General features: G+C 43.7%; 2 protein-coding genes across 3 annotated transcripts in view; one reads left to right on the top strand and one right to left on the bottom strand.

The window, feature by feature from the left end:
- Positions 1-2,481, top strand: part of LOC133020941 (girdin-like) — a 57,485-nt gene extending 55,004 nt beyond the window's left edge. For both annotated transcript variants that reach the window (XM_061087712.1, XM_061087713.1), the window contains exon 35: positions 546-2,481. In XM_061087712.1, the coding sequence (XP_060943695.1) occupies positions 546-1,466 (921 nt within the window). In that variant the 3' untranslated portion in view covers positions 1,467-2,481. The remainder of the gene's footprint in view (positions 1-545) is intronic.
- A 5,610-nt stretch (positions 2,482-8,091) lies between these two features.
- The window catches only part of camk2g2 (calcium/calmodulin-dependent protein kinase (CaM kinase) II gamma 2), a 46,251-nt gene continuing 36,717 nt past the window's right edge, over positions 8,092-17,625 (bottom strand). The window contains exons 15-21 of the mRNA XM_061087014.1: positions 16,648-16,728; positions 15,267-15,311; positions 14,000-14,054; positions 10,290-10,365; positions 10,023-10,117; positions 9,294-9,545; positions 8,092-8,367 (exon numbers count right to left, since the gene is read on the bottom strand). Coding sequence (XP_060942997.1) covers positions 9,313-9,545; positions 10,023-10,117; positions 10,290-10,365; positions 14,000-14,054; positions 15,267-15,311; positions 16,648-16,728 — 585 coding nt within the window. The 3' untranslated portion in view covers positions 8,092-8,367; positions 9,294-9,312. The remainder of the gene's footprint in view (positions 8,368-9,293; positions 9,546-10,022; positions 10,118-10,289; positions 10,366-13,999; positions 14,055-15,266; positions 15,312-16,647; positions 16,729-17,625) is intronic.

Below are 17,625 nucleotides of genomic sequence, written 5' to 3'. Positions count from 1 at the left end.
GAAGAGGATATCTCGCTCAAACTTTAAACACTTGTTATAATGGCGTCAAATTCCTGTTTTTGTATGAAGATCACGAAAAGAATAAATCTGAGTGATTACATGAGTCTCCAATCAAATTCATGGATCGTACTTTGAGGAGTGAATCCAAAGATTTAAATGAAATTCAAATGGAAACGAGGTCCCAAGCAAAGATGGAGCAATTTATGATGATGATGTTGTTTAAAATCGATTCAAGAGTGTCATCTTAAAAGTGACCGATAATTGCTTCAATTCAAAAATTTTAATTACGCCACTTCACTATACAATGGAGACTTCGATAGTGTTTGTGTTACTGGTACAGCTCATTGAACTCAAGATATGCTCAGCTATGACCAGGCTGGTTTGCAGTTATTCCATTTACAACCTCATATAATAGAGAAAAGCAGCAGAAAGAGTTTTTTGGAGTAAAATTAATGAATATATACTTAAATATTCATCAAAAAAAATATTTTGATAGAGCTGTACGATGTTCTGATGGTGTTGTACTGTTCCTGTGTCTTCTGTAGTCTGGCAGTCAGGAGAACCTCACCGTGGACTCACCTCGCCTCTCCACCTCCTCTGAGCACGTGCAGAAGGAACTCACCACCACAAAGAGCCGCGGCATATTACGCTCCGCCAGCGGGAGGGCGGCGCCGCTCAGCTCCGAGCGCCCGCCCAGATCCACGGGACAGCCGGGGCGCCCCACCCTGCGGAAGGCGGAGAGCACCCGCGTCCGAGGCTCCGTCCCCATGCGCTCCAGCCTCTCCTCGCAGGGCAAAGCCACGTCCGTCTCCGAGCGCCTTGACTCCGCCTCCTCCACGCTGCCCCGGGCCAGCAGCGTCATCTCCACGGCCGAGGGCTCCACGCGGCGCACCAGCATCCACGACCTGCTCTCCAAGGACAACCGGCAGCCGGTGTCCGTCGACGTCTCTCCTCCCATCGCCTCCACCAAGGCTGGGGTACGCTCCAAGCCTACAGCCAGTGAGTACCCCCCCATCAGCTCCAACCTAAAGGGATCCCTCATCACCACCGCCCCCCTGCCCAAGTCCCTCAGCTTACCCTGCCATAGCTTCGAGGACCCCGACCTCTCCACCCTCGAGTCCTTCCTCGGCCCTTCCTTCACCGTAGAGTCCGTGTTCATGGACTCCATTTTTAGCGAGTCAGGGGGGGGTAAAAACCTCCCCTTCCTGTCTCTGAACCCCACCCTAGTCAGCAACATCAGCGGGCTGCCTCTTACAAATAAACCCCCACCTGCCGCACCCGTCCCAAACCACGACTCCCCCCAAAACCAGACCCCTCCCTGCCAGTCTAACGGCCAAACGAGATCCGACCCGGCCAGTCCGGAGGTCTTTAACGAGGGCGTCGAGCCCGGTCAGGAGAATAATTCGGACCAGTCCCTGAACCCAGAGGACAACCAGTCCCTGTGGTACGAGTACGGGTGTGTGTGAATGACGAGGAGGGTCTGACTTAAAGAACGATGACAAATCCTCCTCTTCCTCCTCTGCATGTATTTATCAGAGCACTGTCTGTCTCTGTGTGGTGGATCGGTTTCCATGGTGCTGACTGGTGATTTGTTTTGTTTTTGCTTTTATTTTTATTTTGCTTTTGTCACCTCCTCCTGTTTTTTTCGGTCCCGGACTTTGAATGTTCCTCCGTCCAACAGCCTTCATGTCCTCATCCGATCTGTGTCACCTGCTAACAACCATCGTCTGTTTCACTGGGATCTGCTCATCTTTCTGTTTAGAGCTTGAATTGAGACTCGGCCCCAAAAGGAAACCAGTTAAAAAAACAAATCAAAGCATTGCATTGTGGGACAAATAATATATTCACTTGTGGTTTTTTATCATAATGTTCTATGGGAGTGTTTTGTTTTGTGTGTGTGTGTTTCACTTACCTGCATGGCTTCGTTCTGTCGCAGTCATTTTGATTCCTGTGATCAAAATGATCCTCTTTTTGTTTCCTTTGAGTGTGAACTGTGTGTTTTTGTACATTTTCTTGTATTTTCTTTTGCATTTATTAACTGGCGACCTTTTGGACGATGGGCTTCGACCTGGTTGACTTTGTGGGCTGGTGACAAAATGATGCAGCTTCATTCTCTCAACGATCTGAGCGGAGGATTGAGTTCAGTGAAAGTTGACGGTGACGGTAGAAGAACAGGAGGAGAACAATTATTATGTTTCAGGCACTTTTTTGACAGAGTTACAGACACATGGAGGCGTCAGAGCAAGTTGAGGATAGTTTCCCTCATCGTTGTGGGAATGAAGCTCCACCATTTCTTTTGGTATCTGGAAACTTCCCGACGCACCACACCTAGAGAATGGATTATTATTTGATTATGTATTTTTTCGATTGACAAGATCTTGTACAGATTGTTTTTAAGTTATAATCAAAGACGAGCACTGCCTAACGTGCTGACGCTTACAGAACCGCCTGCGTCTGGATCCTTATTTATTTCACCTTGTTTATTTTTCACTTTGCAGTGTCCGTTCTGAAGTTGCATGATTGTATTTATCTGGGATCCGGACGTTCAGGAGATGAAAATGTTCTGCTCACTGTCCACAGATGTAACATGAACGTTGCCTTTGTCCTACAGATGAGGAGGACAGAAAGTCTAAGAGCAGGAGTGGGGAGCAAAGCTGCTAAACCCTGCCTCCCCCCCCACACACACACACCCCCTGGTCTGTCTGGTAACATGCTGTGAGCGCGTGGTGAGTGAGTGCTGCCCGAGCGGGAGGAAGAAGGGGTTGTTGTGGTGGTGGTGGGTGGATGGGGGGTGCAGCATGGTCTCCATGGGAACCTCAAACATGGTGTAACAGATGTCGTCCATCCTGCCGTGCACTTGCCTCCCCTGCTTATTTAAGCTCCTCCTCCCCTCACTGTCCCTGTGCTGCCACCGAGCCTGACCCGGTCTGCATGGCATATGGGCCGTCTTCTCCCACGCTGCTCCCGAGACCCCCAGATAGAGAGGTCCCATGACTCCAGCATCCCCTCCTCCCTGACGTTACATTTGTCCCTCTGCTTAAGAAAAGTAGTCCCATGTGCCGCGTCCTGTTGCTGCATGGCTTTGGTTGTAGCGCTGAGATCCCTCCTCCCTCGACACTGCATGTAGACCCAGGCTGGCTGCTGTCTCCTCTTGTTCGTCACTTACAATCTTAACTGAAACCATTTTCTGACTTTTAACCTTCTTCTTTCTATTTTCCTCCACCTGTCCTTCACTTTTTTTCTAATCTGTGTCCTTCTCTTTCTTCTCGGACTCTTTCCGCTCCTCTTTGCTTGCCTGGGACTCAGAGAGAGAGAGGCGGCCTTGGAGCTGTGTGTCTGAAGCCTAGTAGAGTTAATCTGCTGAGACCGTCTACAGTGAGAAAAGATTGTATATCCCAGTTTTTTTTTTTTAATCCAGGACACGTCAGTAGAGAAAAACGTAACCTCCTGCTCAGTTTTGTTTTTCTTCCTTGAATCAAGGAAACGGCAGAAAAATACTAGAAAAGGTTGCGGTGACAGTTTTTTTTTTTCCCCTCTGAGTCGGCTGTGGCAGATCACGCTGCCACGTGTCGGACTCTGAGACGTGCACTAGTCTCTGCGGACTAAGGTTCAAGTGCCAATGTTCACTCGACAGCCAAAAGGGCGATTTTAAAACCAGACTGATGTCTCCATGTTGGACCTTCTGTGACAGCCGGACCTTCTTCTGCCCGATGCCATGATATTTGAAATAAATATTACTGTTTTTCCCAAAACGGGCACAAAACTCATCACTTACCGCGGATCTTTTACGAACCGTTTTTCAACGCATGACAGCACAAACATTTCAGACTCAATCTGCCGTATCACAATCTGCATGGAGCAATCAATCGAGCAATCAGCCAATCATCCCCCTTTCCTTTGTCCGGTCAAAGGTTCGAGTCCAGTGGGGATCTCTACTCGCCAGTATGCCAAAGGGACTGGAAGCCATGGCAGCTGTGGGATTGGCGTGTGCTGCCTGCCAATGACGGTTGTGTGATCTGAGAGAGACTTTTTGGGGGATTGTTCCAGGTCACCTATACGACAGAGAAACACCCTTCATCTTAGCTTAAATTATATATATATATATATCATCATACAGTAGCTCATTGATCTAATCGCACTGCATCATCTCATCTATCGCTTCCTATCCTGCTCTGAAAATAGAAATAAAGACAGTAAAAGCACACTGACGGTTCATAGACTCTGTGAAGCACCGTTCATCCATGGGACCGGACCACTGGACTGTAGGTGACCTGTAACTCGCCCGGTGCATTTACAGAACATGTGCACATTTCTGTTGCTGTGATGTTGAACGTGATGGATGAAGATGAAGATAAAGATGATGAGACCCAGTGTTTTTCTCCTTTTCCACTTTTACATAAACCCATTTGATGTAATTAAAACTCATCAAGACGAATGTGTGCTGTGTGTTTAATGCCCAGTTGTCCACACTATAGAAAAATGTCCTCATGTAACATATTTGATGACAAAATATGGTTTTGCATTTCATATAAAAGTCCGGTGCAGTATTCTACTATTCATATTAACATCTTTGAAAGAAATCCTACCGGGTATCATCTTTGCAATGTTGTAGTGTTGAATCACACTCAGCTGCCAGTTTATTAGGAACAGCAATTTAAAACAGGCCTGCCGTTAATTCCACCTTCATCAGGGATTCATCAGCTTTTGTTGAAACTCAAGGTGTAAATATAACTTAACAATCATTTTAGAAGCTGTAAGTTGTGGTGATGTTGAATTCAATTGTTTAGTGGTGGAAAGTACATAAAGTACATTTACTCAGGTGCCACACTTCAGTACAGCTCTGAGGTACTTGTACTTCAAGTATCATCATTCTATGCTACTTTCTACTCCAGTTTATTTCACACTAAGTACCCCACTTTAACTTTAACAGTTCAAAATCTACTTAACTCAGCTCCACTTCAGTCACAAACCATATAAAAGGGCTGCTAACATAATTATGTATAAATAACAGCAACATGAAGAACAAACAAACACTTGATAGTTTTAAACGTATGATTTTAATTAACTGTTTGGTCATGCAAAAAAATCCAGCATCCAATTGAAACTCAGAGTACAGACGTATGCAGCCTCTTTAGTATCAGGTTACAATGCAATAAACGTACTTACAGAGGATCAGGGTTTACGAGCTAAGGCTTCTCTAATCTTTATGCAGTTTAATGTGAGATAACATCGCTTGATTTCAAAACCTCAGACGGACCCATTTCATTACCTCGAGGATGCAAATAACATAGATTTTCATTTCTCTATCAAGGAAACAGTGAAAAAAATGACCAGAAAGTAGACATGCATACTTCTTCCATTTGTAAAAATGCATATATAGTGTGGCTTCTGAAGATCGTGGTGGTTTCAATTTTCCCTTTTTCGACATTTGTTTTGAGCTTTTCCAAGAATCTTTTTGTTTCCCTCTTAATCTGACATTTGTTACATGTTTGCCAAAGTATCTGAACTCAGTTTGAAAGTAAAGTTTATATGAAAAAGACACTAGAGGACAAGCTGCTTCAGCTGTGGTGAATAAACTCTCTTGTTTGTGCAATTAGCCCAAAGTTTATCTGTGTAAAGTCTAGATCTGGTCTTGTTTAATATAAAGTAGAAAAAACATTGCAATAAATCTCAGCAGCTGAAACATGGAGGTTATTCCTCTGGCAGTTTAGGAGACAATTACCTCTTTATTGTGACAATTACTTAATTAAGTTGTTTTCAGAGTACAAATATTCAGATTTCACATGAAATAATGTCCAGAAATGTAAATTAGATAATTAGATATTAGATATTATACAAAACCCTGCAAGTGCCTCATAATACATGGGTCATTTTAAAATCTTAAGCTTAAAATGTTTTATGACACCATATTTCAAGATTCTATTAATTGACCAGCTGCCAATTCTTCAGATGGAAATTGACTTTTCAGGAAAAATGTAGTTAATAATATTAATGGTAAATTATCAAGAACATCTGTGTCTTTCTAGCTGTGATAATATCTTTCTGCTTTTAACGTCCTGATATTGTTAAAACAACTTGATAAAGCCATCCAGATACTTTGGCAAACTCATGATTCGGCTGGTTTTAGATAACGGGTGAAGTTAAACTGCATCTTACACTAATCTAAACATTCCCACGACTGCGCGACAACACACACACACACACAATGAAAAGAAAAGCATCTCATGTCGGTGGCATCAACAGACAACAGGCCCAGAGCCCAAAGCACAGACAGAACCACTAAGAGCCATAAAAAAACATCACATCGTCGCAGTACTGATTTCAAAACACTTTGTTGTCATGGTGCAAAACGAGTTGGTGAGTGGGGGGGTGCACAGTTTTCATGGCGTGTCAGATATGTCACAACACTCAGAAGATACAGCAGGACGGTGCCACAGACACACACGATTCACGACAGCGTTAACAATCTGCTGATATGACAGACGTGTGGTGACGTGAAGCCTCGTGGTGTTTGTGAGCATCGGCCCGACCCCGGTGCACGGGTTACCATGGAGACGGGACAGACGCAGGCCCAGGGTCACACACTCACAAAGTTTCTACGACGTGGTGAAAGGAAAACAGTTGAACCACTGACACGACAATCTCTGCTCTCATGTGCTTTTGTAATGATGTGTCTCAATAGGATGATAAGTGTTTCTGCATCAACAGGAACAGTAGAAATCAATCTTGGCCTCCCTTCACTTCAACCCCCAATTTTTGTTATCGTAGCTAAAACAAGTGATCAAAATATCAACATCCAAACACTAACAACCACGACATTTACAAAGGAAACTGACAAAAGGGACCGAATCCACTGATTGCCTTGAGCGAAGGTCCCGGGACCCCCGAGCCGACGCAGCCCTCTTTCCCCTTTACGCCCTCAACATGCTTTTTAATATCGTACTTCACACAGAAGAACAGCGAGCCGACACGGACGACACACACACTTTAATAACACAATCCAAACTAGAGACAGGCGTGAGGGGGACATCGTCCGGAGGGTGAAGGTCACAGGGGTCACACGTGTCGAGAGGCGGGAATGATGGAAGCAGACGGGTGAGGGGGGGGGGGGTTCTCTCCCTCAGACGAGCAAACACAACAGCATCGAGTCTCTACATGTCTGTGTGGGAACAGTTCAGGCCGTTAGATCAGACGAGTCATGCTTCACACCAAACAACAAATTTAAACACGTACAACTAAGACGGTGGCGTTGCTGTGTGTGTGTCTGTGTGTGTGTGTGTGTGTGTGTGTGTGTGTGTGTGTGTGTCTGTGCCGGGAGAAGCTTTTAGGATCTGGAGCCACCAAGTGTAGACTCCAAACACTGGAGGCCGAGACGGACGGGGGTGCCTGCAACCTCAGGAAGAACTGGCCTGGACGAGGCTCAACCCAAAAGCACAGGGTTAATTTGTGTGTGTCTGTGTGTGTCTGTGTGTGTCTGTGTGTGTATTTACACCCCAGGACCTCAAAGCAGAAAAAAATCCATCCCTCTCATGCTGTAACCCCCCCCACCCCCCGGTACGTAAATCACGTTTCCCTCATTCTCTGATATAAATATCTATTTATACACAACTCTATTAAATAAAGTCCCTGTAAAAATGATCCTTTTTTTTCTTCAACACAAAATACTTTTAAAAGTCAGACGATAAAAATCAAACAGTTTAATGACACGATACAAAAAGTCGAAATAAGAACAGAGGTCCCTTTAGTAACGTCACTAAAACCCTTTTTAAACCTCGAGTCGAACCCGACACTGGAAACAGGTTCTTACCTTTTAATATCCCCTTGTTCCCATTAACCCCCCCCCCCGCTAACTGCAAAATAAACCACACTTCTATCAAAGTCGACATTCGGCTGCTCCCTCAACACACAAACACAAATCCACGGTTTATACTTGACCGCCCCTCAGTCCTATTCACTAAGTATGTGAAGTGTATAAATAACTTTTTTTTAAAAACATGTTAATACTTTTCCAGACAGCGGACAGACCAAAGAGGGGGGGGGGGGGGGGAGGATAAAGGCCGTGGGAGAAAAGGACCAGGACAGCACCACCCCTGTGTTGCCACCAGAAGCATGCACCCCCCCTCAGCCGGGCCCCTCATCTAACTAGGGTTTGGACTGGATTGGTGTTGGCCGGTCGTTCAGTCAAACCTCTGATATATATAATTTTTGGTTTGGTCTATTTTTCTGATAATATATTTTCCCCTCTTTTGTGTGTTTTTTTATTTTTTTGTTACAACTTTCCAAGCAGCCTCGTTCCCGACCAGGATCCAGGCGCCGATCCGGCCACGGAGAGAAAACGCTCCAAACAGCTTTAGAGTTCAGGCAAAGCTGCAGAGGGAAAAGTGAAGGGTCAGATTATTAGAGCCTGAACAGTGTCCGAGGGGTCAGGTCATCCACCAGCTCAGGATGTGATGGCCGGAGCATCGCTGATAAGTTTAGGTTGCAAATAAACTCTGTAAAGTACACAAATCAAAATCCAAGAGAGTAAGATCATACATTACAAAATAATCTCAACAAATTGCACAATCACATAGGTGTATCTTTATATTGCAGTATTACTTGTCGTACTAGAAGACCCTGAAATACACCTGAGGTACCGTGGCAAAGATAAAGATATGACAGGAGGTTAGAAGCAAATACAATCTACTTCACTTTGTATTGAGCTGGTGGCAGAAACCTGAAACTATTTCCACGGCTAAATACCAGAATCCATTTGTTTCTTGCAAATAGGCTGAACTGACCCTTTAACGTGCATAACTATCAAGTAATAATGCATCGATTTGTAAAATAAGATTATTGGTTTTCTTCCTGAAAATAAAATGACAAGAACAATTTCAACTGAACCTGCTTCTGAATCAGGACGAACAGGATAATATTTGTGGGGTTTTTTTTCTGTCGGAGCCTCCAGTAAATCTGAGACTTTTGTGTTGTCTCAGTTTTAATACAGACACTCACTCATCAGGAGAAGCCCTTCAGCAGGGACTATTCCCCCCCCCCCCCCCCCTGCGAGGGAGGAGGGGGAGAAAAACAATAAAGCTTTGCTGTCTTAAGGCAACAAGCTGCATATTGTTTTTAAGAGAGGATCCTGCACAATAAAAACCAAATAACCTGTGAAAAGTGTTTTCTCACAGCCTGTCGTGACACAAGCATGAGACATAAAACTGTTACTGCCCCGGTCAGACTGTTACAGAGACATAACAGATATATGACATATGATATAAGATATATGATATAAGACAGTATGATCACCGTACCGGAGCCTGGGTTGTGGGTTCACTGCAGCGGTGCCGCCGGTGCCCCTGAGCAGTGGAAGTGCACGTTGAGCCACTTGGCCTCGCGGCGGTGCCACACGCGCGTCTCCTCCGACTGGCAGGAGCGCGGCCGGCCCTGGGCGTCCATGTACTGCGTCAGGCGGATGTAGGCGATGCAGGCGGCGTCCTCTCCGATCAGATGCACGTGGGGGTTGAGGATGGTGGTGTGCACCGGCTTGCTGTTTTTACTCAGAACTGTGGGGACGGAGTTCAAATGTTGGATTTATCTGGTGTCACGGAGCATTTCACATTGGACAGACTGAATAACTGAGAACCACAGAGATTCTTAGGAGCGTCTACTCAGCTGATGTCCCTTAACTTTTGTTGCACAAGGAATCAAGTGTATTTATAAGATTCTCAGAGCCCATATGTTAATTTGTTTGTGGTCACAATATCAATCTTCCTCTTAGCTGAGCAGCACATTCACTCAATCAGTCCCTGACTTCTCTCACGCTCTTTCTCACATTGATAAAATGTCCATGTCTGTCAATCCAGAGCTACTGAAGGTGCAATGTAAGAGCTGGTTATGTCTGTTATAATGACACACAAACTTTGTAATTGGACACATCTGTAAACTGTATAGAGACACATTCAAGACGTAGTAATCCAGACGTGATCGGATCTCTTAGGCCTCTGATGATGATCCACAAAACAGACTGAAACTGAACGTACGATTATCAAAGTAGAACTTGTGGAAGTCCATTCCCTCCACCAGGTTTCCCAAAGCTTCCGGCTCAAAGGACGTGAGTCCAGGGTCACAGATTCTCCTGTCGGGAAACAGGAATAGACGTAAGGTTTCTGTGGTTTGAACATTTTGAAGTAATGCTTATTTTTTACAAGAATTATTTTTAGGTTGCAAAAGAAGTGATGGTGAAACAAGGCACTCAGAAACTGACATCTCCCCAGAGGCTTTTGTGTGAGTGGTGTTTTCAAACGTACGTGTAAGCCTCAAAATCCCCGTTGTTGATGGCTTCAATCAGCTGCTCTGTCATCTTTATGATCTCCTGTTTACGAGCTGGAAGCAGTGAGACACAAAGAGGAATGAGGGAGGAGGAGAGGAGACAACCACAACACGAAGATGGGTTTTAAATGGGAACATGCAAGTATCACTGAGTCACGGCCTGACGAGGCTGCGAACCTCTGACCTCAGTTCATGGAATGGGCGCCGCGCCTCCGGCAACAACGACCGTGACATTTGGAGTCAGCCTGTGCAGAACACACCACGCTGCTCCCTCCACGTTACATCCAGTGAATCACTAAATGTCTCAGAATGTGAACTCAACTAAGCTCAACTGAGTTCCTGGTTCAAATGTCACAGCCCCAAAAATACCACGACCCAGTGAAGGTCTCTATTTTTCCAAATACCACCAAACTATGCAGAAAAAAATTACCTAATTGCTCAGATACACCAGAAATTAACAAAATTTAGTCACAAAGGTCAAGAGAATTTAAGTGCCACTCCAGAAAAGCTCACACTGCAAACACACACCAGGGTTTATATCTGACAAATAAGTCTGTTTGTCGCCCCAAGTCTTCAAACTGTAAACAAGTGGTAAAGGAAAGTAGAACTGTATGAACGCTGCTTTAAGAGCCTTTTGCAAAACCACTGCACAACCTGCACAGCACTTACTCAGTTTGACGCTGCCGCCTGCAGGGGGCGACAGAGTGGACCTGGGTTCAGGACAGGAGCTCTGAGCTGGGGGGCTGCTAACAGCCTCCTGCAGGGCACCAGCTGCAGGTACAGTCACCCCAGTTAAACACCATTACAGTTAATATATAGCTGAGATCGAATTTCTACTCGACACTAAATATATGAAGCAGCGATTGTAAGAAACTGGATTGGAAATTGAGGAGCGGTAGTCTGGACTGGGAGCCAGTGGGTGGCAGCAAAGGACGGGAGAGGGGGAACTCGTGCAGTGACGGAGGAATGGAAGGGAAGAGCTCTGATGCTGAGTATCAGAGGGAAAAGTTCAGCACACAAAGGTCAGAGCTGAGAGTGGAGTCGGGCAAACTGCTGCTAACTTACAGGTGGGTGGTGGGCAGCGAGGAGACAGGGTCGGGGTCTGCTCCTCAACAGTGCTGCACTGGCTTAACACTGCACTGTCTGTACTAGTGGACAGACAGACAGCGGCCACTGTCCCCCATCATAAGACAAACACACAAACAGAGAGCGTGAGATGATCAGAAACTCATTATCCAGGATATCCAATGAATGGGTTGTTTAGATGCCAAAGTTCAGATAGCACGAGGTGATTCAGCTCGGTTTTGTCGGATCAAACTCAACAGTTGGTGGATTAAAAAGAAAACAAATCATCACTAGTTGAAATATTTGCTTCGTAAAAGCCTCAAACAAATGATTTAAATAATCCTGAATGAATTCTCTCTTGATCCTCTTTGATCTAATTCCTTGACCAAACGCTCAGACTAATTATTTTCCTTATGAACGAAACACAGAATAGAAGACACAGGTGTAGAGCTCAGTGAGCTGGAGACTGTGAGCAGCACAAACATGACGACCACACAGATCACATGCATCAGATTTGTATAAGTTTGAATGAAGTTTAGTTTAAAAGTGATGTTCACATAAGTTGCATCATATCAGGTGGTTTCAGCACAGAATTTAAATACGACTTTAACCTGTAATAACATATTTTTGTAGCCACTTGGGGAGAGTGGTCATTGCAAACACAACACTGACATATCGTATTTTAATCATTTATAAGTGAACAGTTTCTTATTACACATCCACCATTAAGATGTTATATTTTCAGTGGCGTTTGTTAGTTTCTGCAAAAACGACGGGAACCAGGGATTCTTCCAGTTTCCACATGTGGAAGTTACAGAGAAACATCATCATTCTATTGGAGTCATGTTTCTGGCCACATCATAAATACAAGTTCCATATATTCATAAAGTTCTGTTTTCCACCAACTCCTGAAAGACATAATCTGGCTCGTGAGTTCTAACTTTGTATGTCAGCCATTTGGTGCCGAGTGGGTGGTGTTCAGTGGGTTTCTTTGTTGCAGCCATTTGCCTGCTGTGACCAAAACAACACCATGAGTTCTGTGGCTGACAGCTAAACAATGAACTGAAGTCTACCGCTCCACAAAGAGAACTGACGATTCTCCTCCGCAGCCTACTTCATCTCATTGTTTCCACATTTAAAATATTGATCAGAAGTGAATTTGAGAACACTCAGATATCTGGTTGTGCTGGTGCAACAGGCTGCAGAGCTGCAGGTACCAAGTGTCATTCTGGTCACGTTCCTCTGTAACTACCAACGTGTCGACCCGGTGCTTCATCTCACAGAGCCGCTGTGTCCTCGTAGACAAACTTCAAATTCATGGAACTTTCCTTCTAAATCAACTTGAACTAAATGAATTCAGCCTCAGAGGCAGACGGAGGAGAGAGCGGCCTCTCGATTGCATGTCACTCTGAGATCGAGTGCCGGTAAACCCACGGAAAGCTGCTCAAGTAGCGAGATTAACTCTTTTCTGGAAAGCTGCGGGTAGCTCTGTCCTACTTCATCCACCTGAAAACATTCAGGCCTCATCCTCCGAGCGGAAGACGGCTAATTAAAGGCTTAGGTGGAGAGCGGCATTAATGCCGGCCTGCGTGCACACACACTCACACAACCAATCAAAAAAGAGGCAAAGGTGCCGACACACGGTCGAGAACAGTGAGCGTCAGAGTTGTTAATGAGGATGTCACACCAAACTCTTGAGCTGTTGAATAAAAATGTCTCTTCACTATCTAACCATGTTAGTTTTTACCGTGGACTACTCTGTATTGTTCCATATATACGTGCACAGGGTTTACACCTCATGTATCTTTCCTCTGATGCTCACAAGCATCTCTCATCTGAACGGATTCACTCACTGGACGGAGGCGACAGCACTGGTGGAGGAAGCTCTCAAACATTTGACTTGAAAGGTAGAAGAAAACTTTAAACTTTTTATAAACCGGGAAGAGTTTCCCCAAAGTCAAAATGTGTGGGTTTTGTGTGGGTTGCATTTTAGTTGTGTAGCCTGATCTCGCAGCTTTTCCTGGATTATCAACTTTATGTAAAAATACAAACACATCAAGATCTACCCAACAACTAAAGTAAAATGTCTTGCTTTAAAATATACTAAAATTACTTTCCCCTATTGCAGCAGCTTACTAATGTGTATTTCGGCTAATAAATTAATAATATTATTGTCATATTCATAACTTGCTGAGTCTCTTCTCAACACATTTCACGTTTTCTTCTTCACCAATGTTGCTGCTGTTGCTAATCGTGCTCACTCTAATTAGATCAATGGAACAATTCCGTTAGTGATTACTTTTTAAAAATAATAAGAATGTTGTGAACATGTAGCACAAGGCTTTGTTACACTGTAGAGGAGAAGAAATTACAGATATATGTCGTGGAGTTTAAGTAAAGAGAACCAGAAACTGAATCTATTTAAGAAAAGTACAGATATATGAAATATTTACTTAGTACAGTCACAGAGTAAATGTACTTTGTGACATCGTACCACTGAAACCTTTCCCCAGCAAACATGCACTACCTCTAATTTAAAGTGAAGAAATACACCAGGAGTTTGTCATAATGTTCTGTGGATGTAAAGTGAACCATGCAGAGAAGGTGGAAGTTGGACAAGTACCTTTCCTACCTTTCATGTCCTCCTCATCTGCGTTATTACAGCTCTCTGTGGAGCCCTGTCAGAGAGAGAGAGAGGTCCAGACAACAGAGGGAGGACAGAGGAGTGGGTGGGGAGAGAGAAAGACGAGGACAAGGGGAGACAGCGAGACAAATCATTCTTTTAATGCGTCAGAGAAAGGAATCGGTGGGGACGGTTTGGACACTCTGCCCACACGGACACAGAGACAACCTGACGGACAGATGGACGGGTGGACGACTCCCTCCCAGGAGCACAAACCAGCCAGGACCGCAGGGGAAGCACGGAGAGCCACGCACGCCAGAGAGGGCGTGAGCCAACTGAACAGCTGTCACTAAATGTAACACAAGGGTGTGTGTGTGTGTAACTGCAGCAAGTCAGTGTTGTTAAGAATTAGTGAGAAAGAGTCAAGAAAGGTTTGTAACAGTGTAAATGTTTAGTGATCTACACCGAGCAAATAAGGTGGTTAGAGCTGGTTCCAGGTTTAGGAACAAACCTGAGGTGAGTGTTAGAGGCCGGGCAGGATCTCTTTTAGATCCGTGTGAAAAGGAAACAACCAGCGTGAAGTTACACTATGACTGATTCAAATCGATTCACACTGAGCCGTAGCATTCTGTAGTTACCGGAGTTAAATAGATAATTAAACTTCACTAAATAAGGTGAAAAATCCAGTTTTTTGTTCATCAAGCCCAGTATGTCAAAAAATATAATCTTTTAACCAATAACATTGAAACTAGCTCAAAGTTCATGTGGTAAAAACATATTTTAATGGATTAAATTTAATTTAAAATTATGCAATAAACGTAACTGCTAATTATTTTCCTTATTCTTATTATCTATTTATCTATTATCAAAAAATGTAATCACAATATTTTTGGACGTTTGAATTTCAGCTTTTTTCACCGATGAACTTTAGTAGTAAAGCAGTAGGAAACTCCTGCATTCAAATATTAAACCATTATTTAAAAAGGAAGAATAAGCAAGTCCAATTATTAATTGACAAAGTTAAGAAACTTATTGTTTTTATTCTTCAAGATTATTCATATACAAGTTATGAAGCTAATAGTGTTTTTTAATGTAATGCAATCTATTAAAATATACATTGAAAGTCTACAGTGGCTTTCTGATTCCAGTCAGGAGGAGGAATATTTGTCTTTTAGTATGAAGTAATATTCAGAGAAAATCCTCCACGAGTTACCTGCGAGTGTTAGTAATGGCTGCTGGTGGCTGCTGGTGGCAGGAGGAGGCTTACCTTGGTGCCGTCAGCTGGGTTGTGTACCACAGTGGTCTGGGCTTCCTGGGGGGAGGTAGGACACACTTTACCATGCAGGGATGGAATGGATGAACAAGGGGAAAAGGGTGGACGGGGATTCACCAGAGAAGATGCCAGGGAATATCAACGTATTCCGTGACGACAGACGACAGACAGGTGTGCTCGCAGAGGAGCTGCAGTACAGAAGCTGTGGATCATTTCTGGTGAGTGAACAGATGAGGTTCAGCGTCCGGTCGTCTACAGGAGCTTTTTTTAAATCCTCCAAAATGCACCAACAGCCATGAACACAAATATTCACCTGCCAGGGTCACGACTGAGGAGGAGGAGGGTCCTGTGAGGGAGTGAATCAATAACCAATTTCAAATTTCTGACTCATTTATCGTTTTATGGTTGATGTCAACCATCTGTATCTTCTGCATTAGTGTTTGTGAAGCCGCTCCTCATCCTCAGTCGTGAGTCTTCCACACAAACATTAAGCAATAAGCAATTCAACATCTCTGAGTCATCACAGTCACACTTCTGATCCCGACCAACACGGAAACCAACACCCAGGAACCTGAGAACATGCAGCCCCCTTGATTGCGTGTTGGATTGTGGGGAATCAAAAAGTATTTAAAAACGTTTTGGGTATTTTAAGCCTTAATTATAATCATCTAGTGATTTACTTAATGGGGAAAAGTACAGTTCCTTGGTGTTTTTGGAGACAGCCTTTTTCAAGCTCTACTGTATGTTTCATACATGGCTCCATTCCACAACATAGACAATAACAGGGGCTGCATCCTCATACAATCCTCAGGTCTCTATTACACGTCCACTCCAGCTCCTGTTTCACCCAGAACTCCTCATCGTCCACATATATCAATATCATAAAAATAACCCAAGCCCGTCTTTTGATGTCGTAAGACTTTCAGGGTTTGTTTTTTTCGAGCTCTGCTTTCCAATAAATTGCAATAACCCCGTCTGACTTCGAAAGCAAAGCGCCGGAGCTCAGGTGACACACAGAGGAGTCACCGAGGCTTGATTGAAGCGTCTGCTGTGGGGCCGCAAAATGAAAGTCATTCGTCTACCTGTCGATGTTGTGCACTGTGTAAATATCCACAGGAGGTCTGGGTAAAACAGGAGCCAGGGGAGACGCTCCAACAAGAAACATAACAACAACACAGCCATTTAATTTTAAAGTCATCAAATCCATCACAATAATTTGTGTTCACGACAGAAGCAGAGAGGATGAGGGACAGAGTAGATTTGACTCCACATGGGATGTGACAGGAAGATGAGAACTAAAACATCAAAAAGATGGAGACAGTGACGTGGTGCCAGGGAAAAGCAACGTGAGAGAAACCAAATAGAGATGGGGTACCATTGGTGCTGAAGATGACATGCTGCTGTCTTTGGTGCTGCTGCTGCTGACTACACTGTTTTTACTGCTGTCTCCCTGCGACTGGGGCAAAGAAACACAACACAGAATGACTCCCACTGCTCCCGCTGGGGCTAAACCTACAAACCACAGAAAATAGAGCCGCTAAATGGCCAATATCACTATCCCATATATTGTAGGACAGTAAGATTTAAAGCTACATAACCCAGGAGTGGGACGTGTGATGCTAAACAGATTTGTCTGATTATCTGTATCAGGCATCTGCACCTTACTGCCTCGTGCATTTCACAGCAGTTATTGTTGTTGTAGTTGTTTTTAAATCCTCCTGTTGGTCTGTTGATCTTTAACATGACCTCTCTTTATCATCAGGAGCAGATTAAACGTCTTCAACAAGTTCATAATGTGTTGAACTGATACATGTAGATTTTAAACCTGTTTATTCATTGACTGATAAACTCTTTGAGTCTAGCCTCCTTTTTCTACACCTGCTTTCAACGACTATAACTTCCGCAGAAAGAAAATAAAAAAGTACAGATGAGTCAGTACATGCATTTCAAATATAAATATCACAAATTTAAATCTAACACAAGTTCCAGAAATGAAAGTTTTTGAATATAGTCACCAGTCCGCGTCTGTGCATGGAGTGAGAAACCTTGAGTTTGTTCTCTAATTGTTGAGCTTGTGCGTGGAAGTGTGTATTACTTGTTATTTAATGACTCAAACCAAAAGTTAATAAAACATTTGCTTTTCACCCATTTTTTATCTTTTTCCAGACAGAAATGATCCTCCATAGATTTTACATAAAACTCAACAATTAGTGACGAGGATTTAGATGCTCTCCTGCTCACAAATAGCATCTAGTTTCAATTTTATCGGGAAAATAATTAAAGTAATGAAGTACGATGCAGAATTCGTACAAAAAAATAACATAATTTACTAAATTACACTGTTAAGTTTCTA

This window comes from Limanda limanda, chromosome 15 (genome assembly GCF_963576545.1).
Source record: "Limanda limanda chromosome 15, fLimLim1.1, whole genome shotgun sequence".
NCBI lineage: Eukaryota > Metazoa > Chordata > Actinopteri > Pleuronectiformes > Pleuronectidae > Limanda > Limanda limanda.
The sequence above is the reverse complement of the archived record's forward strand: the minus strand, read 5'-3'. Positions and strand labels throughout refer to the sequence as shown.